Below are 26,092 nucleotides of genomic sequence, written 5' to 3'. Positions count from 1 at the left end.
GCTTTAACCTCCATAACTAGTACATCTGAATAAGAGCAAAGAAGTACACATAAAGAAAGGATGTGCTAGTTAAAAAAAAAAAAAAAGAAGATAAAGTGATATGTATATAAATACGTGAGGGTAATATTATATTTTAACCATATTTCATCGTTGGATCGTCATAAAAGATTTCATGCATGAACTTGGTTATGGGCATTTGTGTTTGGTTTAATTATTATACACCATGATAAAACAAATAATGCTACTCGGGAGAGAAAAAAAATACTCCTAACGCAAGCCTTTTCTTGTAAATAACTAGATAGTTTATTGTGCCCTAACCATATGACTGCACAAAAAATCCCTAGTGCACAATACAATATTACATATGGCTATTGTAGGAAATGAAACGTCAAATATACTTCAAAGTTGACCTTAATATACGTTCGGTACTTCAGTTGTTTACCATGCACAGACATTTTACGCTGAGGGAAAGTGCAGCACCTATAAGCTACCCGGAGGTCACGTGTCTTCAATTCACCATTAATAATGCCTAAAATCCCTTTTTATAAACATTACTTGTCAATTCATGGTAACAACTAACACGTGTCAAGTTTGACCGCTTGCTATTCCAGTAGGCCATATCTTTGTTTGCTTCTTTTGTACTTTAACACCATTACTTTTAGATCTCGAACAAGGAGAATTGAGAAATGATTTTCCTTATATATTGTTACCTTGCCGTGCCATTTCATGTTTTACATGTCTCAGTCCATACTCTCACATTTCAAGTTTCACATGTTTCAATTAGTCATCTTGGTTACTCTCTTATTACATAACGGGCTGGAACTTGATTAACTCCCTGATTTAGAGTACAAAAAATGATTTGGTTTGGATGAAAAAATGTTTGCGCAAATTTTTTTTTTGAGTAGGATATTGGGTTTAAATATATAAAAAAAAGTTGGCGAATCTAACCAGAGTTCATTCAATTTGGATTGTTCAAAAAACAAATTAAGTACAGAACGTACTCAAACCAATTAAACCACAAAAGTTTTAATTGGTCTGGATTTTTTTTAATCGACCCGAAAGAAAACATACTAATGACCTTAACAATGTTTACTTAATTAATATTTCATTCATTACATGTCAGTGAATAACTCCCCATAAAAATAAATAAATCATTCAAGCAGCGCACACACATGTGTATATATATATATATATGTGTGTGTGGGGATATAGATCAGCTAGATATATGCTGCCTCCATGCATATATATGATCAACCATGCATCATCTATGTTTTAATTCTTTCTCTTAAACCGGCATGTATTTTCATTGAAAACTGCAAAAATGGAAGATTTAGAAGCCATCTTATACGAAGCTTGACTCCTTAACCAACAAATTGCCAATTAATTAGCCGACATGATAGAAAATGAAAATGCAATATATATATTTATAAGCAGACATTTGATTACTGTTTTAGTCTTGATCGGTAGTTTCGCTCCAATTCTTTATCGCTTGTCCCACTGCTTGTTTCACAGCTTGTGCATCAATAGTCTCGCCATGTTCTTCATTCTACAAAAGTTACAATATTTTGCCGTAATTATTGTGCATGAATATACACACGAAACAAAATGCAAGAAAATACTCGTTACTGAGAGAGACATTTAATGGTGACTCTGCTAATATTATTAGGGTTAAGATTTAACACTATACATGCATGACCATCAATTAATGCATAGCAACTAGGACCCTTTTCTCGCGTCCCCCAATGAGGAACGTTTTATAAAAGGACAACACATGTGACATCCAAAAGTATTGATAACACAGTGAAAATGAGAGAGAGAGAGATGAATGATACGCATGTTGAAAGCAAATAAGCATATATTGTCATAGTTTTTGTTTACTCTGTATGTGTATATCTTACTTCTCCAACTGCTTGAAATCGAAAAGTGTCTGTACAAGAAACCCTAGCTTCCAGCACTGTGAGTCTCATCTCTTCAAAGGCCTCCAATATGGAAACTAGCAGACCTGAGCACCCTTTTGCTGAGAAAACATTTATGAGAAATCCCTTTTCTAGGGTTTCCACTGTAACCTGCACAAGTCCATCATCACAAAATGCCACTAATTAATCAACTTTTTTACTGGCCAGATCTTGGAAACTTGATCAAACATATATATATTGGACTTGTTGAATATAGAGGACTCCCAATCAAGAAAATACCATAGGCAAGGGATTGTGGGCATTTGAAGTTTCTCCAGAGGCTATCTCTTGATTCAGTCTTTCTACTTTTTGCTTTAACTTTTCGATATACTTCGATGCATCAATTATGATCGAGGTTCTGTTCAGCTGCCATCAACCATGCATAAAGGCACAATAACTATTATATAATTTTTTTTTAAAAAGCTCCATATAATTGATAAGATATATACGAATATGAATTGGTTAACACTTATTAAATTAGGGAACTCATTAATCATTATAAGTTTCACTACTAAATTACAATAATATGCTTAATGTTCATAAAAAATCAACTTATTCATCCCTTGAGTTTTCTACCTAGATAAAGAAATGAGAGAATAGAAAAACAATCGAAGATACAGAAAGAATGAACATGGATTTGGTACGGTCAATAAGAAATTGTAGCTATGAAAGATTCAAATAATTAGAAAAATGGCAAATAAGAAACAGGATTCCCTTAACAAAAAATGGAATCATCAAATTCGGAAGAGGAATAGCAGAGTAGAGTATAACAATACTGTCTAACTGAACATTCTTTTAGGGAATTGGCTGATTTGCTTGAGAATATTCAAGGAGAAACCCAATGGAAAGAAAGGTATCAGAAGATAATGCAGGGAATTACAGCGTGAGAGTTAGTAATAGAACGAAGATGTTGCAGCTTCTCATGCAGTGCTGTTCTCTTTTGCTCCTTAGAAACCATTTTGCTTGCTCTCTTTCTCTCTCTTTTCTCTTATGATCGTTCTGCCTTTCTTTTTCTCTGGTACTTTTCTTTTGCTATCAACTCTGCATAGTTCTGTGGTCATTTAAAGGGATAGCTCTCAAATCCATATGATCTCATGTGTTTTCTTCCCACATGACTGTCTCAGTTTATTCATAAAGAAATACTATACACATTTTGGTTTAACTTACTAAAGTACCCTTCTGTCATTTTTTCAACTCTTTTCATCTTCCTAGCTCTAAAGAACTTCATTTGCGACTGTACTGTCATTTTAATTTTAAAGTTTTTTCATGTAAAATATTTTTACTATTGATGAAATTATAAGAGAGAAAAAAGAGTATTTAGAAAAAATCACTTAAAAAAAGAATTATAGATAAAGGCATTAATATATATATATATATATATATATATATATATATATAATGGCAATATTTGACGATTGAATTAGTTATCTTTTATAATGAAAAAATGTTTACAATTAATATATATATATATATATATATATATATATATTATAATTAACGTAGATATAGGAAGAGTGATTATTAGATTTGAGGAGAAGGATAAATTGGGGAAAATGGAATATCTGGCAGAAGTATAGAGTTGGAAGAAAGGGGAGAAGAGGAATCATAAACTCGTGATAGTGAAAAATGGGCATCGAAAGAAGTGAAGGAGAAGCAACAAAAGGGTGTTTAGTTGTGATTTTGGAATGCCTCCAAACACTCCTCACGGGGGCTTTTTTAGGCTCTCCTCCACTCTCTCGCACCAGCAATCAAATTTTTGTCCTCTTTCTCCTTCTCTCTCCACACGTGCCATCATCATCCTATAAGACACTTAAGCTCGTTTTTCATTTTTTTTTCCATCTTTAAAGTGAAATTAAAATACTTCCATTGTTCATATAATCTTCTTTTTTTATTGTTATTCTTTTTCTTTTTATATGTTATATCAATTATTTTATTTCATTTTTTATTGTGTATTTTTTTTACACACAACAATTATATAAATATAGTTTATATATCAGATTAGATATGTCTTTTATTTTCTTTACCTATTGTATAATTTATGTTTTTTACTGCTAACATACTTGCTAGTTAAAAATTAAATTTAATTATATAAAAATAAATTTGATTAATTTAATTATTCAGTTTAAATTTTTTACAAAATAAATTAAATTTATAAATTTATCTTTAATAAAATTATTAAAAATACTGTTATTACATATGTGTGTGAGAATGATATGGAATTCTGTATATGACTTAATTTATGGCAACCCAAAAAATAGCTGATTCTGCAATTACAGCATCCACTGTTTCCTAGTTTCAATTATTAGCTTCTCCAATACAGAAAAGCCTGGCAAATCATAACATTATACATCCTTTCATTCTTTACTATGGTTAAAAGAGCATTTTATCTATATTTTTTTTTTCCATTCGTAATCCTTCTTCTAATTTTTTTTGATAGTTTTAGTGGTGAAACCAAAAATATTCTAACAATATAACCCTATCATATTTAATATTTTGATTTAATGCAATATTGCACAGATAAAAATTTATATACAATAATTTTTAATAAAATTCAATATATATATATATATATATATATATATAAAATTAACTATTTGATTAACAACCTTAAATAATTTATAATAAAAGTAACAGTTTCCAATGAATTAGGAGTAACAAAATTGACGGCTATTTATAAATATAAATTATTATAATTCTGAACACGACTAATTTAAAATATAAATTTTTACATAAAAATGTGAAGATAAATTTAATTTTTATTAAAATAATCAAAATTAAAATATGAATCATATTAATTTTTAAAAAACTATATGCCAATTTTAAGTAATTATAAAATTTTAAAAAAATTAGAATAATTTATATATAATTGCTCACTTTAAATGTATCCTTTTCATTTAAAAGAAATTACCACTAAATATATACCAATCAAATCAAAGCCGAGTATAACTTAATAAACTGATTTGAGGCTTTTTATACATGGCTTGATTGTAATGTTACATTTGCACTTTAATTGTACTTAATCAGCATAGTAGTTGAATTAGAAATTAAAGAAAATATGTTGGGTGTCTTGGTTTGTAACTCTCTGGGTTAATTAAATTTATTACATTGCAGGGAACTATTGAGAGTAATGGGGTTGTGGATCTTATTAAGCAGCATTCATGATCTTGAATTGTTTCAAAAGTACGTAGGTGGTTTTATTTCTTCTTTAGATTGATCCTTTTATTACTTTTTGTTATATATAAAAAAAAACTAACGTAAAGATTAGACTGTGGAAATGTGTAGGGTTTATTATGGACATACAAGAATTGAAGTATTCCTTGTACTCTTGAATAAGTTACCCTTATTTTTATAAAAGAAAAACAAGCTGCTTAATGCAATCAAGAAATTGATACACCGATCTGAATAAAACATATAAGCACAATTAACTTTGACATAATACCGTGATCACGATCTCACTTTAATTGATTTAGTAATTAATAATACTGGGAACTCTATTTCTAAAAATCATGTACCATATCTAGTCAACCACATGCCCCACCATCTCATGCTAACATATTATTTGCTCAAACCTGTTTTGAGTTAAGGGATTAGGAGTTTAATTCTACAATGTCAGTAAATCAAGTATACAGAAATAGACTATTGGAAGGAAAAAGTTCAGTATTAATTTCATACGGGATCGATTAATCTCACCTAAAAAAGGTATATATGAGATATCCAGACAAGGAATTTTAATTTGTAAAAAGAAAAATCTACCTTGACAATTGCTCTCCTTACCTGTAACAACATCAAAATTAACACCCTTTTTTTACAGAAACAAAAAAACTTTGAAGTTCATCATTGTTTACCGGTTTTTCCATCCTTCCTAGTTCAAAACAAAAACATTCGCTAATTGTAACTCTCATCAGCGTAGGTAGGAATACATATGAAATGAGTGAAGCAAAAAGGGGGAAAACTTATAATAGAGCCAGACATTAGTTAGATGCTAAACTTAATACAAACTTAACAGATGCATAAGGTTTAATTTGAAGTAAGTCTTTAACACACGAGTATTGGCGTGAATCAGTGTATTTATAATATATGATCTTATACGGAGAAATTAATGAGGCATCGGGTGCACATAAGATATAGATATAGATTGAGATATATAAATATTGAATGACAGGGATTATATGATATGATATGTATTAGAGCTGTTGCTTCTTGTTGCTTCCGCCTTGCAGTATTGTCACCATTCCACAAGGACAAATCACGTACCCACCTCTATTCACATGCGTGCCCATTAATCATCACAACAAAACAATATCCTCCATACACATATCCTGCTACTACCTTGTCTCTTGCCTTCCATAAAAGTATTTGTTGCTCTGAACTCTCCTAGAGCCTTTTAGATTCCATTAGTGCTTCAGCTAGTTTTCCCCTGTGACCCCCCAAATTTCCCTCCACAACCTCGAGCACAATGCTTTCTTGGACCCTTATATATGGACCGTACTCATTCTAGACGTTCGTTTATTGTATAATTCATGCATCTATCTGTCTACTCGGATGCCTCTATCTTTTATTAATCCACTAATATTAATTTATATTTTTCTCAATCGTGATTTCTGAATTAAAGCCCACAACGGCTCTATATTTTGTCATATAGAACAGTTTGAAATTAAATTAACATCTCATAATTATGTTAATACAATTATCATGAATCTATACTAACAAAATCATAAATATATTATCATTAGTCAAGATTTTTAATATTTATACTAATAAACATTTTTTTATTAAATAAAAGTTATATCAAAAGAAATAATTTTGATATTCAACATATTTTATGATAGTAAATATATATAGATATATTTATTTAGTGACCCTGAGTTTTGAACTTTTAAGATAATAAATAGAAAGGTCACGAGGGTACTGTAGTAGAGCGAATAAAACTGAACCTCCAAAATTAAAGGTGCGGACATGATATATATATATATATATATATATATATATATATATAATAAAATTATTTTATTTTAATGTATACTTTAAATTATTTTTAAATATAAATAAATATTAGTTACAAAATTATATATTTATTAATTTTTAATATATATTATTTAATATTTATAAAAATTATTAAATAAAATAATTTTAACAAAAATTAGTTTAAAAATAACGTAATTTTTGCCGTTACTTAAAATATGAAATACGTTATATTTATATTTAATTGAATAACACATAGCAACCTCATAAAAATACTAGGTAATGCAAGTCAAAATCAACATTGACAGTGTAAAGATTTTAGAAGAATGTCGATAATAGATCATTTTTAATTATTAAATAGGATTTATTAAAAATTATAAAATATAAAAATATTAAATTAAAAATAAAAAAATGATGCACATATTTTATAATTTTTAATAAATTTTAACTAATAATTAAAAATATATTAAAATGTTCGTTCCTTTTAATGACTTGCGCTTCATAGTAAAATGGACAATGACGAGTAAGACTTGGTTAAGCGGCGGGAAGGTTCGCAATCAACATAAAATATTTATTAAAAATAAAATTAACAAAATTTTTTAATATTTAAATTAAGTATCTCATATTTTAAAAAATAAATGAGAAAATTTCTGAATAAATAAGATATACAAGTTAATTTTTTTTATAAATATTTATTTGATTTAAATGTGTCATAAATACATGACACACATTACAAAATTATACCAGCAAGTTGTCTGTTTTGATAAACAGGCCCGTGGCAAATGATAAATGTTAAAAAATTAAAAATAATTTTTATTAAAAAATAAATATTTGAATTCATATTTTCTTATATAATTTCTAATAAAAATATTTTGTTATTCTCTGTCAAATACTAATCATTATATTTAAAAAAATTAATTCGTTAATTAATGTTTCTAAAACACTACTCATAAAAAAATACAAGCAACTAACTGATCAATAACAATAAAACCAGTAACATACTATAAATAGTAACTTGCATGAAAATAAGTGGATGTTTACTTAACATAACTTTATAATAAATCAGAGATATAAAAATTTAATTATTATTAATATATTTGTAAGCAAGATTGAAGGTAGTATTAGTTAGCAAAATCGTAAGTAAGTGCATTGGGGCATTGAGTGAGGATGATTTGGTTCTGAAATCCATAATTGAGTAAGAAATATTATTGTCAATTAATTGAGGGTCTTACTTCATATGTCTTGTTATTAGTGGAGGCTAAACCCTTTATAGCTGTAGCGTCCTTGGAGGAGTTGTTAGTTGCAATAAAGTTGGAGACTCAGAAGATTCTGTTTTGTATTTCAATGTTTTTACTTACGCATGTTTCATGATCGATGAATATGATATGTACGGTGTGCTTTTTGTATGATTGGAGTTTTGCATCCATCTATATAATATGCCCAATGATTACTATTTCATGCTGCTTAATTGCATTCATTATTATTTCGGAAATTATATAAAATTAGTAAATGATATGATGAATACGAGTGAGGAGTGATATCAATATTATACATGTTGCTGACCTGTACGCGTTTTTGTGTCCATTTGTATAATATCATGTGACCAAATAAGGCCAGAATGAAACCAAAAACAGAAACATTTTTTAGGGTCCAATTATGCAGAGAATTCCATTGCTCAATTCAGAAAAGTTTCTCGTGACATTCCAAATTATTTTTAAAATGAATCTCAAATGTTTGTCTCTGTACATGAAAATGAAACCGATATCAGATTCACACATTTCACAGAGCCTCCCTTTTATCTAACTAGCTAAAAGACACTACTTACATGGTAGATCTGCATAATCCGAAGGATATAATATATATATTTGTGAGTTTAATGTGTTAGCTATTTGTTTTCTCTTATTGATCCTACATATTTTGTGTTTGTAATTTCGTGGGTACATTAGCATGCTATGTATGATTCTTGTTACTTGCGAGATAGCAAAACTCACGTGAGTTGCACTTTGGAAAAGTACATTCACATGCCAATGTGTGATAATGGATACAAAATTTATTAAAAGTATAAAGTTGAGTGACAAGTGCTTTTGTTGTTCATGGACAGGTAGAAAGAGAATCATGATGCATTATGCGTAGGCCACAACGAGAATCTATCGAGATAATATAAACAAAAACACTGCAATTTTATTCTATATACACGTATCTACAAACATGGGTGAATGAGTCTTGGGGTAAGAGGAATATTACGTCTAATTACAAGGAAATTTGTGTTCACTTTTTTTTTAAATGAAAAAGAGATATTTAAATTATATTATCCTTTATTTTAAAAAATCGTATTTTCCTCCTATTATTATTAATAATAATTTATTTTAAGATAAAAAAAATAGTTTAATGGTAATAAAAATAGCCATAAATAAGCTTTACAAGGACAAAATTTCTCTCTCGGCTGTAATTTTTTATATGGCTGTAGATAACTATAACACTTTATTATAAGTCTTTAGAAGATAACATAAAATACATTAAATTTTCTTAGCGATTATATACAATTCATTGAGAATATTTTTAAAAAAAGTACTAATATTTAGTATATGTTGTTTATACTATCAAATAATATCTGATACTAGCTTTTGATATATAGGCACGAGAAATTACTAGTTGTTAGTATATACTAATAATGTTTACATTAATAATTTAGTTTTTGTTTTAAAAAATATAATATTTTTTTAACTTATTTAAAATTACACACAATAAAAGAAAATGATCAATACTAAATTTTTATGAAAATGATAGCATCTAATAATATTAATGCATTAAATTGTTTATACTTTTTAATATAAACCTAATTACATATAAATTTGATTATGTATAATATTGTATTAGTTAAAAAAACTTAATATAATTTAAATTATTAATAATTAAAAAATCTTCTTGTAATGCAGGTAAGTTTATGCAAAATTTATGATTCATTGTTTAAAGTCTTAAATATAATAACAAAGATTAAAAATTAGTTGTTGACAATTTTGAAAATTACTACATAATAAAAAGTAATCTTAAAGTTAATTTTAAAGCTATGAAAGTCTATTTTCAGAAATTGAAAGCTTATCACTTCTGACTAAATGGATTTGTAATTGCCTAAAAGTTGATGACACTATATATATGAAGAGAACATCAATGTCAAAACAATCAAGCATTTTATTTTTCATGTTCAATTTCTTCTCTTTTGCATTATTCTTTTCTCCCAAACCCAACCTTTTCAACCGAAGGAGAATAAAAGGGTCACTGTCCATTGGTCTTCATATATGTGAACAAATAATTATAGCTAGCTAGATTACACCCCTACATAGCGCTTTGCTGTTGTAAGTGTGTTCCATTCAGCACAGGGCAATTTCTGCAATTAGATAAAATCTTTGCACTATGGACAGCTATACTATTTTGTCCTTTCTCTGCCATAATTTTGTTGTCTTTGAACTTCAATTTCATTAAAATATTAAATCAGCAATTTTGTTTTCTTCTTTGTTATTCATTATCTGCAAATTCTAATGAATGGATCTATAAGAAGTCGATAGGATCCTAGTATCAGATTTTAACAATGCTGTTATAATGCCTTCCAAAAAGCTATTCTATGTTCAAAGTTACTGCCTTTATGTTTGGAAATATTATATATAAATTGGTCGGTTCTCCAATAACCTAGGAAAGACGCACCTTTTTTAATAACTAATTAAACTCACAAAATTAAATATTTCAAATGCCAATTTTGAAAAGGGTGAGTGAAAATAAAGATAAAATAATAATAATTTATTTTAAATAAAAAATATAGAAAAGAATTGTACATATTTTCATTATTTAATAAATTATAATAATATGTCTTACGGTATGTCAGTCAAAATGATAAATAAATAAATGTAAAGAAAATTTTGTCCCTTTAAATGGGTTACTCAACTCGCCAGGATTATTTAAAGATTCAAGTAAATTTTAAATATTAATTTAGATTACATACCATAAAAATATTTCAATTCCATACTTAAATTGCACGTTTAATAAATTTTTTAATATCAATTTTCTTTTATTTTAAATTTATTCACGTAAAATGTGTTAAACTTTAAAAAGTGTCTATTATCACAGTATATGTCACTTGTCATTTTAATTTTTTTAAAAATATTTTATAAAATACTCTTATTATTGACATAATTATATAAATAAATAATTTTGACAAAAGTCATTTAAAAGAAAATGAAATTGACATATAAGTGTAATAATTGACATCTCCTGAATAATTTACGTACTAAATTTAATTAAAACTATTTAAAGAAGAGGTCTGATAAATAAATAAAAACTAATTAAACCATAAAAAATTAAATAACCTTAATTTAAAATTTATATTCTTAAATAAAGTGCGCCTAAACAATAGATTGTAATCATCTGGATAAATAAGTTATATTTTGAGTGTTGTACTCCAAAACATAGCTATGAGTGTTAATACACACTAGTCGCATACCCAACATAAATAAATTTTCAAGTCAGATTATAATTCACTTTATCATACACAAAGATTCGAATTGAAGAGCTTATTTAAATAATACTAAGCTGATTATCAATTGCCACTCAGATAATTATCACAACCATTTTTTTTTACACTCTTAACAAATGACACTTCATCAAATTGTAAATGTCTTGTCTAGCTGTGTAGGTGTAGAATACGCTTTCATGCTTGGTAAATGAGTCTTGAACGATAAATTCACTATTGTACTTAATTGAACATTGTTCATCTCTCGATATTCGTTGGAGAGAGGCAAAAAGTGCAACAGTGACGAAGTTAATTTACTCTGTTTGTATTCAACTTCAACATGATCCAAACTATGTGTTTCTTTATTTTAAAGTAAAGTAAAATTAATTTTAAATTATTAAAATCTTTTTGTATATATATACACATAAATTAATATAAATCATATATTTTTATTAAAAATATTTTATATTAAAACACACACAAATTAATTCTTTAGGTCATTTTTTTATTATGATTTTTTTTAATAAAATTACTAAAATATAGCATTTTTTTTTATAAAATTACGTAAATATGATTTTTCTAAAAAAACATCAATGGCAATTTTACATGTCAGTGAGTTAGTTACATTAAAAAAAATGCCAATGATAATTTTATAGCGCATAGAAAAATAAAATTTTAAAAAGAAAATTCGCTATTAACTCGTTTAAGAAAGAAAAAAGTATAAGAAAAATCACTATTAAAAATCTTTGAATGTCAAAAAAGCTTTTAACATTTTAAAATTTGTTAATGATGATCTTTAATTAATGAAAACTTTTTAAAAAATATAATAAATCGTTATTGGTGATTTTTAATTGGTGAGACTATAAATACTACAATCTCAATTCATAGCAACTCACCCTTAAAACTATTTGAAACACTCTTTAGAGAGTATCTTTGAATCTTGTGTTTATTAAAAGGAAAAAAAAATGAGTGTATCAATTGTAATTTATTTTAATAGTGAGATTATAGCAAATACAAATCTAAGGTGTGGCATTTGCATGTGAGAGGCCAACATGTGTGTATATTTCATATCATGTATCATTTAAAAATTTAAAGTATTAATTTTATTATTACGTTCATGAAGTTTCATTTTCAAAAACAATAAAAAGTGTTAAGTGTTATGCATACAATGTCGATATTTGGTAATTTTATGCAGTATCATATACAATTCAAATAATCAATGATGATGATGTTCAACAAATGTTTCAGATATATCAACAACGTCATTTTTCAAGTAATACGATTGAGTTGTACATTATTTTCAAAATATAATGAGATTTAAGAAGAATATGTAAACACTATACTAGAGTCGAGATAAAATAGGAATACAACAACAAAAGTGATTATTACAACTTTAAAGGAGAATATCAAAGTGATAAGGAAAATAATGATGATTTTGATGATGGTGTTGATGAAGAGGAGTCCCATGTGTGGGTGAGCAACATCCTTTTGGGGAGTCAACCTTCATGCATGAATTAGATCTTAATACTATGAATACTTTTAAGTTTTCAGAATATACAAATTTAGGTATGTAGAAATTTTAATTATGTCATTTTCTAGTTACAGTTCCTCTATAACGTGCATGAACAAAGGTCAAAATTTGTTATTGACAAGTTTACAGAGTTTCAGACATCTTCCTAAGTCTAGTTCCCTACTACATGACATGCATGAACAATAGTCAAATCTTATTATTAGTGAGTTTATAAAGTTTCAAAATTTCACAGTAAAAGTACAACATAACAACTATTACAAAGATGCTTTGATTAGGGTCAAAATTGCCATTAGCATTTTCAAAAAAGCCTGTGCCACCTAAATCTCCCATATGAGCTCCCTGCCATGGTGTTGTTTCTACATAAAATGCCAATGACATTTTTTTGTAAGGCTATATTTTGGTAAAAATGCAAAATACACCATATTGCTATATTTTTTTCTAATTTTATACTATATTTAAATAACTTTTCCTAATTCCTCGTCTATAAAATAAAAAAAAAGTCAAATAATCCACTTTTTATATTAAAATCATATAGTAAAATCATATAGATTAATTTACGGATAGTATTGGAATGGGAGAGATTGATGTAGTAAGGTTGAAGTCACAACAATTGAAGAAAAGGGTTAAAAGAAAAAATAAAAATAAAATTGAAAACGACGTCACTCCAAATTTGAAAACCCCGAGTCTTGATAGTGTCAGGTGAGTGTGAGGCTACACGAGGTTCAGTACCTAAAGTATAATAGTTGTACATTCCACCATTTTGAATGGAACACATAATATCTAGCAGGTGCCACAAAAACATTGGATATACTATGAGTATAAAGAAATATATAAATTTTTGTATAAATTTAAAATAATTTATGTCCTTAAATTTTAGATAATTTAAATGAAAGAATTTTTTTTAAATAGAGAAACATGAATTGTTTCTATCTTTTGTGATAAATTTTAATAATTTTTATATTATTTTTTTCTTATAAGGAATTCGTTAAAAATTTACTCAACCTTAGTCAATGTTTGGAATTATTTTTTATAGTTAATTTTTTTAATTTTAAGTTAGGAATAAAGTAATTATATATAAGTGAGTAGTTGTTATATAAAAGAAAAGAATACATACTTTAAAAGGTCTGAAAACAATTTCCGTGTATAATCTGTGGCTTAGACTTATTATACACGAATTACAAAGTTCATCCTACAAAAATGGTGTTTTTATTCCGACCAATACAAATAGTTGCCGTTGAAACGTGGTTATTTCGATGTGTGTAAACTCAAATTAATATGCCTATCTGTCACTTTATTTAAGCCATTTTTATCGTTTCATCATGTTAACATTTTTGTTTGTGTAATTGTTAGGATCGATTTCTACATAATTAAAAACTAATCACTGTCGTTAAACGTATTTAGTAAATCGTGCTCTATTAACTGCAATTGTTAATTTTTGTTTCTCAAATCGATTTCGAATACAGGAACGATAAACCAATCAAGTTCTAATAAATTATCTTTGGTAAAGTTATATATAATTATATTTTTATGTATTCTTTTAAATACACCTCTAAAGTAAAAGGAATAACTTTTTATCGCACTTATTTTCTTAATATTAAATGATTTTCACGATAGGTTGATGCGGTGATGCAACTCTTTTTGGAAAAACATGCACGAGGGTGGAGTATTTTCTGTTTTTCGATCAGACATTTGACAACTAATCCCTTTTGAATTCAATTATAATGGTTATTAGTGGTCAATTTTGTCAGCAGGATTTCTATTATTTGCTCATTCTTAATATTTCTGGAAGAACAAAAAGAAACTTTAACTTAATAGCCTAGGTTAACAACTTAAATTGTTAAAGAGAAAGATTATACAGAAATACATCAAGTAGGTCCTTAGAACTGTTACCATTACTCAATTCAGCTCATGATAAACAAATTAGTTTCCGAAAACCCTTAATTAATATGAACACTAGAAATGACACAAATAATGATGTCTTAAAATTGAGTTAGTGATTGAATCGATGAAAATATCATTAATTTAATCTATATAGTATAAAACACCAACTACTAAAACTATAGTTAATACTAATAATAATAATAAAGAAAATATATAGTTATATATACAAAATTGTTAAATACAATATAAAAATAATAAATATAAAATAACTCTATGTTTTCAAAATTCCTTGTTTCATTGGTAAAAAAAGCCTAACAGGTGGGAGTTGGTTTTTGGGACATTGGTCTTTGTAGCCCAAAAATCCATTGTTGTTTTGTCCATAGGACTGAGAAAGGGCCATAGTAACCATTTAAGTCACTGACCCAATTTTGAATATAACAAAAGCATAATGCGAGCTCTCGCATCTCACCCTCTCGTGTAAAAGTGATATATCCTTGTCTTTGCCTCTTCTCAATCCTAACCCCAATTTATGTGAATCTTATTTTTGTCTAGTGAGTTTGTGAGTCAGGTTTTGGATTTCTCTAAGCAATAATGGCTTCCTCCCAGTTTTATTACTTGCGTTTTTTGAACTTGTACCCTTAAATAAGTCAGGAAAATAACAAAAGTCATAAGGTCAGTACACTGAATATGAATTCAGCTTTTCTAAAATTGAAAAGTATGCCAAGTGAAAAATTTTAAACTGCGCCTACCCTTTTAATATAAACAAAATAGGTGAAGTTTACCATTTTATTTCAATTTTAAAAACACTATTTCTTTCTCGTTTACCAAGTCTTATCACTTTAATTGAGCAAATCTGCTACATAAAACAGTGAACAACATATTACAAAATTGAAGCGTCAAAATACTAACGCGTTCAGAGTCTTTATCTACCTTTCGGGTCTTAGAGATGACCAAGAAATAAGAAAAGTCATGTTGAACTACTTAATTAAATGATCAAAGATTAGGCAAGGCTTCCTAATAAATTAACATAAGGTGGGTATAAGACTACGTTAAATCTTATTATTTTGTATGTTTATAATTTCTTTAATATGAGAGTTTTCTGCATTACAAGCAAAGCTTATTTCTAAAAACTCTGATTCCTGAAGTTGCTTGAGGCATTTTCAATGCAAGTGCCCAGCGCTCCTGAATTGACATTGGAAGTGGAACGTGGGTTCCCCATCATCAATGTTGTAGAGGACAGTTTCTGTGTCCCTAACCCAACACAAATAACTGTCGAGAAAACATACCATGGATTTTTCTTAAACCAACGATACAAAGTGCTTGATGCTAACGGTACTCTCTTGCTTCGAGTTGATGGCTCAAGCCTAAACATGCACAAGAAAAGGGTCATGCGTGACGCTGCTGGTTCCCCTATCCTCACAATGCGTGAAGAAGTACAATGTTCTCTTAACTTTCTATGTTCCTGCCATTTCTTCATATATATATATATATATATATATATATATATGCCTAGTAATGTGTAATTAGGACTCTACTTGCATATTGTTATTAATTACTTTTCTATCCCGTAGTTACAAAATTCTTGCAGTGACTCTGCGCGTTTTGCATATCAAATTCACTAGATCACATGCCATATGGAGCCCTTTCAAAGAAAATCTTGTCAGTCCTAAAAATTAAATACAAATAATTAATAAAAAGATACTATTTATAAGTGCTTAAAATCAGTTTTAAAAATGCATCTATCATTCTATGGTGTATATAGATTAAAAATTAACTTATTGAAATAATAAATATCATTTTTAACAAAGTAAAAAATTAATATTATCAATTAATGGCTTCAAGTGAAAATATACTCATATTGACCGTGTGTTGGCACATTGAAGTTTAAGCTGCTAACACTGCGCCATCGGTGGATGGTTCATAGAGGCAGAAGCTCAGAGGAGAAGGATCTCATTTTTGGGGTTCAAAGATCCCACCCTCTTGACATGATTCCACGGCTTGATGTCTTCATGGCTACCAATAATATCATTCAAAATATCAACACCTTTCAACTTATAGGGAGCTACATTGATCAGTCCTGCAAAGTTTACAAAGGCTACACCTTGATTGCAGAGGTACGTGGTTTTAGTATTCTGCTAAAATTGACATTTCACATATAATGGTCGATGGATACCATTTCATTAAGTTGAATTCAATAAAATTTATATGATCAAGCATGGTAAAAATCAGGTTACAAAGCAAAAACAAAACTAATACATGTAAAACTTAGATCATAAAACATGTACAAAATTCCTATGACCAGAATAAAATTGAGAGAAGTTCTTGTTGAGTCGATAATTTGTCCAATGTCCCTAAATAATACCCAAAAAAAAGTTAGTATGAGATCACTCTAAATTATAGTTGTTATGATAATTTTAAAATAATCAATGTTGAATTGCTTCTGTAATTTTTTATTTATTTTTTCTCTAGGAAAAGATGTTGTTTACAATACAAATAAAATAAATTAAACTACATCACGTATGCAGTTAATTGATGTATACCCGAGGAGCAACTTCAGCAAATGGAAAGAAAGCTTCAAGATCAAAATAAATGCAGGGGTGGATTATGCTTTCATCGTTGCGTTGCTTGTAATACTCACCGTAAATGATTACATTTAACTGTGATCTGCTTCATGGACAAGGACATATACTATAAAAAACACCATCAATCATAAGATAGTTTGAAATAACTATTAAAAATAATAATTAAAAATAAAGTGTTGCATGAGTTACAAATTAAAAAGTTGTGAGTGAATGTATGTTAGTGTGAGTTAAAGACCATAATTCCTTGGTTAAGAGTAATAATTCTTTATTTGTAACCACTTGATATTTACAGAGCAATTATTCTTCAATGTAACTTAAAAGTTGTAATATCACTATTATAAATAGTGAATTATACTCATATATTTGGTGTAACAAATTAATAAAATTCTCTTATTATTATAATTCTTTTCTTCTTATCTCTAACAAAGTGGTATCAGAGCTCGGTTCGATATTGAGAGTTGAGAGAAACACTTTGAAAGTGGAGAGATGGCAAACAATGGCCTAAATATATTTCAATTTTCACGTCTCACTTGAAAAAATTATGATAATTGGTGTCAACGCATGAAAGCCTTACTAGAGTCTCAAGATGATTGAGAGATTGTAGAGAAAGGTTATGATAAGCCTCAAGATGAGGCTATTTTGTCACAAAATGAGAAAGATACTTTGACAAAGCAAAAGAAAAAAGATCAACAAGCACTTGCATTTATTCATCAAGGCTTAGATGAAGCCATGTTTGAGGTAGTGTCTAATGCAACCACCTCCAAAGAAGATTGAGAGATTTTAAAAACAAACCTTGAAAGGGTTGACAAGGTCAAAAAGGTGCATTTATAAACTCTACGAGGAGAGTTTGAATCCTTGCGTATGAAGGAATCCAAGCCTATTTCGGATTTTGGTAATAGAGTAATGGTTATTGTAAACCAAATGAAGCGATATGGAGAAAAGGTGGAAGATGTTCGCGTAGTAGAAAAAATACTTCGCTTCTTAACTACAAAGTTTGATTATGTGGTTTGTGCTATTAAAGAGTCAAAAGATTTAGACTCAATGTCTGTTGACCAGTTGATGGGTTCGCTTCAAGCCTATGAAGAGAGATTTAATCGAAGACAAGAAGAGTCTTTGGAGCAAGTTATTAAAACCAAAGTCTCTTTGAAAGAAAGTAGAGGAGAAAAAAAATCAACGAGGATGTGGAAAGGGACATGGTCGTGGCCAAAGAAGAGGAGAAAGAGGAGATTGTGATAATTTTGACAATAGAGATGCTTATCAACCCACTAGAGATCGTGGAAGAGGAAGAGACAGAGGCAATTTTGGTAGGACATATGAAAGGAGGTATGATAAATCTAATGTGAATGTTTCAATTGCAATAAATATGGTCATTACTCTTAGGAGTGTAGAACAAATGTTGAAGAGAAGGCCAACCTTACTAGAGAGAAAGAAGAAGATAAAGAGCCAACATTGTTGCTAACACTTAACAATGAAGAGAAGGGTGACAAATGCTTATGGTATCTTGACAATGGAGCAAGTAATCACATGTGTGGTTACAGGGAAAAGTTTATGGAGCTTGATGAGAAGGTGAAAGGGAATGTTTCCTTTGGAGATTCTTCCAAGGTGCAAATCCAAGAAAAATGTACCATTTTAATTTATTTAAAAGATTGTGCTCACAAAATGATCATGAATGTTTATTATGTTCCTAAACTAAAAAGTAATATTTTAAGTTTAGGACAACTTGTTGAGAGGATATGAAATCCTTATGAAAGATTGCTATTTTTGGCTTAGAGATCAAAATTCTAACTTGATTGCCAAGGTGTTTATGTCAAGAAACAGAATGTTTATTTTAAACATTGAGACCATTAAAGCTAAATGTTTGAAGACTAGCACAAAAAATGAATCATAGTGTTGGCATAAGAGATTTGAGCACTTAAACTTTGGTGCACTCAAGGCTCTAGGAGATGAGAAGATGGTGAGAGTGATGCCTTCCATTAACCATCTTAATCAATTGTGTGAAGCTATCTCGTTGGCAAGCATGCAAGGAGGAGTTTTTCTAAAGAAGCTGAATCAAGAGCAAAAGAGCCTCTCCAACTTGTTCACACCGATGTATGTGACCCAATTAATCTTGTCTCATTTGGTAAAAATAAATATTTTTTGGCCTTTATTAATGATTTTAGTAGGAAGACTTGGTTTTATTTTTTAAAGAAAAAATCTGAGGCATTTGTAGCTTTTAAAAATTTTAAAGCACTTGTAGAAAAAGAGAGTGGTTATGTAATCAAAGTTCTAGATCCGATAGAGGTGACGAATTCACATTAAAGGAATTTAATGAATTTTGTGAAAAACATGGGATTCGTCGCCTTCTAACGGTTCCTAGAACTCCCCAACAAAATGGGATAACAGAGAGAAAAAATAGAACTATTTTGAATATGGCAAGATCTATGTTAAAAGCTACAAATATGCCTAAGGAATTTTGGGCCGAAGCTGTTACTTGTGCAGTTTATTTGTCTAACCGCTCTTCTACAAGAATTGTTAAAGATCAAACACTGCAAGAAGCATGGAGTGGAGTGAAGCCAAAAAGTTGACCATCTTAGAGTCTTTAGGAGAATTGCATATGCTCATATACTAGACCAAGGAAGATCAAAGCTTGATAATTATAGTATGAAGTATGTGTTCATTGGCTATGATGAAAAGTCAAAAGGCTACAAGCTATATTGGCAAAATAATAGTGAGTCGAGATGTCGAGATGTTGAATTTTATGAAAAAGAAGCTTGAAACTGGAAGAAGGAAAAAGACAACACTTATAATTTTTTCCCATACTTTGAAGAAGGAGATCAAGAAGGAGGCCAATCACTGAATGAGTTTTCTACTCCACCTCTTTCACCAACTCATGAAATTTCATCATCTTCTGAAGAGAGTTCAAGTGAAAGGCTAAGAAAAATAAGAAGTCTCCAAGAAATATATGATGAAACTGAAATGATAAATGATTTATTTTGTTTATTTGTTGACACTAAACCTATGAATTTTGATGAAGCTATGAAGAACCAAAGGTGGAGAAAAGCCATAGAAGAAGAAATCAAAGCCATTGAAAAAAAATGACACTTAGGAACTATCAAGTCTTCCCAAGAATCATGAAGCAATTGGAGTAAAACGGGTGTTCAAGATTAAAAGGAATGTCAATGGAGAGGTAGAAATATACAAAGCAAGACTCGTTACTAAAAGATATAGGCAACAACATAGAGTTGATTATGATGAAGTGTTTGCACTGGTTGCTCGCATGAAGACAATTCATCTTATTTCCTTGGCAGCTCAAATGAAATGGAAAATTTTCAACTTAATATCAAATCAGCCTTTTTGAATAGTTATCTTGAAGAAAATTTTTATGTTGAACAACCAATGGGATTTATAGTCAAGGGACAAGAAGAAAAGGTCTTGAAGCTGAAGAAGGCATTATATGGATTAAAACAAACACCGAGGACATGGAACGGTCACATTGATAAATACTTTCAAGACAATAGATTTCTCTGTTGTTAACATGAGTATGCCCTTTATGTTAAAACTTTTGACAATGGTGATGTTTTGTTTATTTGCCTTTATGTGGATGATCTTATCTTTATTGGCAATAATCCATTTTTATTTGAAGATTTCAAGAAAGTTATGTCTTGTGAATTTGAGATGACAGATATAGGGCTTATGTCCTATTACTTAGGATTAGAGGTAAAGCAAATGGAGAATGGTATTTTTATCTTACAAGAAAGGTATGCAAAGGAAATTTTGAAAAAATTTAATATGTTTGATTGCAATCCTGTGAGCACACCCATGGAAAGTGGATTAAAATTATTGAAGCTTGATGATGGAGAAAAGATAGACCCCACGGTCTTCAAAAGCTTAGTAGGAAGCTTGAGGTACTTAACAAGTATAATGCCTGATATTTTGTATATAGTTGGAGTTGTGAGTCGTTTCATGGAAACTCCCACCTCTACTCATTTAAAAATTGCAAAGAAAATTCTTCTTTATTTGAAAGGTACAATTGATTGAGTTATTTTATTCTCTTTGTAATTACTTCAAACTTATGGGATTATGTGATAATGATTTTGTGGGTGATGTTGATGATAGAAAGAACATTTCTTGATTTGTGTTGTTTATGGGCGATTGTGCTTTCTTTGGAATTCTAAAAATAACTTATTGTCACATAATAAGTCTGTAATTAGGTCCTATTTTACAGTCCATATATTTATATTTGACCTTTATTTTATTTGGAGTTTACACTAATTTATATATTAATTATGTAGTTTGGTATAAAGATGTCGCAAGTAGACTTTTGGTGCGTTTTGGGCCTAAATTAATGGCAGATTCGAGTTTTGCAGCAGTCAACACGCCCAAATCCTTTCAACAAGCACGTGGGTGCTTCGAGCCCGTGCACGGTCATGCTTAAGGCCTTGCACGGTCGTGCTCATTTGCGGGAAGCCCAGTTATGAAGAGTCTTTAGGGTTTCCAAACCCTATTAAAAGGGAGATCTCAGGCATCGCAAAGAAGACGAGTTTTTTTACATCTTGGCTTTTGCTCTTTAATACAACTTTTCACCTCATCTTTCTTCGAGGGGATCTTTGGCATATTCTTGACGAGACTTGGAGCTTCGAGCGACCGTACTTAAAGACTGAGAACTTATCTCACTCTAGTTTGCTTTTCTCTATGGCTTTGTTTATAATTGTTTTAATTCTTTTCTTTAGCATGAGTAACTAAGTCCATAGCTAAGGCTATGAGAACTATCATTCATAAATTTATGGGATTTTGATATTTGAATCTAAATTTAATTTCTGTTCTGTGATTAGATTTTATCCTATTGCGCTTCTCTCTTAATCCTAAATTAATTATATTGTCAGACGACCATATCTCGATTAATTAATAGATCTATAGAATAAAACTAGACAAATGATTAGGTTGACCAAACTAATCTTTCTCTTCTAATTGTTATTAAATTAATAAATTCATAGGCTCTTTAAACTTTCTTAAATTGATATCTTGCATTATCATTGGAGATATTAATTTAGAGAAAAGAATATTAATATTGCATGACTATTGGGTATTAATAGTACTCGTATGAATTATTGATAATCAAAAGGAAATCAGATTTAGAGTTAAACAGAAAAATAACATAAAAGATTGAATAAGAAAACCCATATACCTTAGGTTCCTCTCCGATAAGTTTAGCCAGGACGTGCATTGTATTCCCTACTCTTAGTTTTATAATTGATTTTATAAATTCTTGTTTTAATTGATCTCGTATATTTGAAGCTCAAACAATTGAATTAGAAAATTTTTAGTAATTAGAAAACAATCCTTGTGAGATGATATTTTAGAAACTTAATTTAAGAACCCTTTATTACTTATTAATGAATACACTTACTCTCCGAACATCACACTTTCTACTTGTGAGACTAAGTATGTTACTGCAACCTCTTACACTTGTCACGCTATTTGGCTTAGAAGATTATTGAAGGAAATTTGTTTGAATCAGAAGGAAAGTACTAAAATTCACATTGATAATAAATTCGCACAAGAGCTTGCCAAGAATTCGATGTTTCATGAGCGAAGTAAATATACAGATACGAAATATCATTTTATTAGAGAATGCATTGCCAAGAGAGAAGTGGAGTTGATTTTTGTGAAGACTCAAAATCAAGTTGTGGATATTTTTACCAAACCACTCAAGTTTAAAGACCTTAGAAGATTGAGAGAAAGACTTGGAGTGTGGAATAATTTTTTAGAATTTTTAATTAAGGGAGGATGTTAGAAATAATAATTAAAAATAAAGTGTTACATGAGTTACAAATTGAAAAGTTGTGAGTGAATGTGTTAGTGTGAGTTAAAGACCATAATTCCTTGGTTAAGAGCAATCATTCTTTGTTGTAACCACTTGATATTTACGGAGCAATTATTCTTCAATGTAACTTAAAGGTTGTAATATCGCTATTATAAATAGTGAATTATACTCATATATTTGGTGTGATAAATTAATAAAATCCTCCTATTAGTATAATTCTTTTCTTCTTACCTCTAACAAAAAAAAAAATTGTTTGGTTGGGGAAGTATTTAGGTAAGAAGCCTTACAATAAGTAAGACACCACAATGCAACCCCAAAATCTTAAGACAATGGGTACATAGGTACATCTCTTTATAAACCCTAACTTACTCATATTCCATTCACACTGAATTCCAACACTTCTCCTCAAGTGTGAACCTATCTATGCATATCAGCTCCCTCCACAACTTCATCGTGAGTATCCATGGTCTACACCACAGCCCACACGACACTTTTTGGGCTGCTTCACACTCTCCACACGTGCCACAAGTGTCACTGTTTCTTTTTTACGGTTCACTTTCACATTGACCATGGGTTCACACTGTTAACTCACTTGGTCGCAGCTCATCTACTCGTATGAGTCGCTCACCTTAGATTAGATACCACTGTTGGGTTGGGAGAGTATTTAGGTAGGAAGCCTTACAATGAATAGGACACCAGAATACAACTCCAAAACTTTAAGGCAATGAGTACATGGATCCATCTCTTTATAAACCTTAACTTACTCATATCTTATTTCATGTAGGATTCACTTCAAACTTGATTCCAATAATAACAACTGTTTTGTAACATTATGCAATTTTGCTTAATGTTTGAGTTTAACACAATTGGAACAAATTCTTAAGTTGAAATCTCATAAACAACTTCAACCAAACGTATACTTTGATAAGCTCTTTCTATAAGCTGCTTCAAATGTTTAAAAGCTGTAATTAAGTGCTCCGTATCATTGTGTCCCATAGCCTCAAAAAGCCAACCTTTCAAAGCGAAGTGTAGCCAGGAATACTAGAAGATGATAATTAATAAGGCTTAGTTTTGGATAAAAGTTTTTATAACAAAAAAAAAATCTCTCATTTTTTTTTAAATTTAAAAAGATAAGTTATTTTTAACTCAATGACAAAAATTTATTTTTTTATATTAATTTTTTATAAAGACTTTTCTAAAAGTTTACTTAAACTAACTTAAATTTAAAATTATGATATGTTTAATGTAACCCTTGCTCAAACAAAATAAAATACAGTTATTTTTTTTATGACTTAGGATTATTCCCCTACTTTGACTTCCGACCATACAACAATTGCAAATGCTAGTAAGATAATATATAGTCCCTTGTCTGACCTTGCAACCGCGTTAATCAAAGTTAATTCAGAAGTTTCTGTTTTAATGAAATTTGGAAGTGTCTTTTGTTCTTATTTGATAGTAATGCTGATCTCAGATACGCCTCATTTCTTTTGAATTGACATAAATTAATGTAAAAGAGATGAAAAACGAGTTACAAGTTTATCGTTTGAGGATAATAATTAAAATTCGGTACAATAATGTTTTATAAAGAAACTGAAAACTCTAGAAATCACACACACAAAAATGAAAATTTTATCTTAAATATTTCGTAAGGATGCAGCAAAATCACACTATAAATACTACGAAAAACTAAGTAGAAATTTCACACAAAAGCTTATATATAATTAAAATCAGATCTTTGAGGCGTTCATAGAGTGGAGGCCTCAGCTTCTGAAATGCCATATGGATTCTCCATTATCAGTGTTGTAGCCGATGGCTTTTGGTTCAACTATCCTCACCATGCGTGAGAAGGTATATATAATTCTCTGCTATATATATGCACCTACTCTCTATGTGCTTAAGTCACTTTAGGTCATGACCGTTTGTAAATTTATTTATGTATATCAAGTAAACAACATATTTTCATTTTTTTTATTACTTTTTATTTATTTACTTTTTAAATCAAATAGAGTAATATAAATGTGATGATTTATGTTTATAATTTTTTTTAAAAAGAAATATTATAGTAAAAATTAATATAAATTTTTAAATATAAAACAAAAATATAATCTATTATATTGGTCCAAATATGGGTTTAAAGACAATCAATTTTCATCAAGAACAACGAAATACTGAAGTTTTCTATGAAATTACGTTAAATAAAATAAATATATATAATTCTATGCATGTAAAGTTGGAGTGGAATCAAAGTAGGTGATCAAATGTGATAGTTTGATTATGAAGGTGCTTTCACTGCATCATCGATGGACACAGGTCATGGAGGTGAAAGTTCGGAGAAGAAGGATATCATATTCAGAGTTGAACGATCCCACCCTTTCCAAATGAAAACGCGGCTTGATGTATTCTTGCCAAACAATACAAACAAAGATGTTAGCAACTTTCACGTTGTTGGGAGTTACTGTGATCTGTCGTGTAGAGTTTATAGAGGCCAAACTATGATTGCAGAGGTACGAGGTTCAAATGTTTTGTTTCCCAATCTTGTTACGCTTTAATTTCACATATGTGCATGGTGTTAATTAATTTGAAAAAAGAAAAAGGTTCAAATACTGTTTAGACACTTATGAAGTGAAATGACTATGGCTATATATAATTCTGATAAATTTTATTCATATTTTTTTTTTTACAATTTCTCTATAACTAAGAGAGAGATTGTGATAAAAAAAAAATAAGAATGAAAAATGCAAGATAAGTGATTTGATGAAAAGAAATAAAATAAAATTATAAAAACAAAACAACTCTTGGATATATCATCGAAGTATAGGGCCGAAAAATGATCTTAATAGTATATGGGGACCGGTTAATGATGGCTTTACGTGGAGA

The 26,092-nt window shown here is 29.3% G+C and overlaps 2 protein-coding genes across 2 annotated transcripts; one reads left to right on the top strand and one right to left on the bottom strand.

Annotated features, from left to right (window-relative positions):
- Nucleotides 1–1,450: 1,450 nt before the first annotated feature.
- On the bottom strand, nucleotides 1,451–2,913 carry LOC113847990. Its single transcript, XM_027477333.1, has 4 exons — nucleotides 2,836–2,913; nucleotides 2,196–2,321; nucleotides 1,899–2,066; nucleotides 1,451–1,546 (listed from the first exon to the last, which is right to left on the bottom strand). The coding sequence occupies exons 1-4, from the start codon at nucleotides 2,911–2,913 to the stop codon at nucleotides 1,451–1,453; spliced, it is 468 nt and encodes a 155-aa protein (XP_027333134.1).
- A 13,080-nt stretch (nucleotides 2,914–15,993) lies between these two features.
- LOC113874501 (protein LURP-one-related 14) lies at nucleotides 15,994–17,487 on the top strand. Its single transcript, XM_027512723.1, has 3 exons — nucleotides 15,994–16,263; nucleotides 16,720–16,944; nucleotides 17,356–17,487. Exons 1-3 carry the CDS (start codon nucleotides 15,994–15,996, stop codon nucleotides 17,485–17,487), a joined length of 627 nt encoding a protein of 208 aa, XP_027368524.1.
- Nucleotides 17,488–26,092: the final 8,605 nt, after the last annotated feature.

This window comes from Abrus precatorius, unplaced genomic scaffold (assembly GCF_003935025.1).
Source record: "Abrus precatorius isolate BTA unplaced genomic scaffold, Abrus_2018 Scaffold8, whole genome shotgun sequence".
NCBI lineage: Eukaryota > Viridiplantae > Streptophyta > Magnoliopsida > Fabales > Fabaceae > Abrus > Abrus precatorius.
This window is presented reverse-complemented; position numbering and strand designations above follow the sequence as displayed.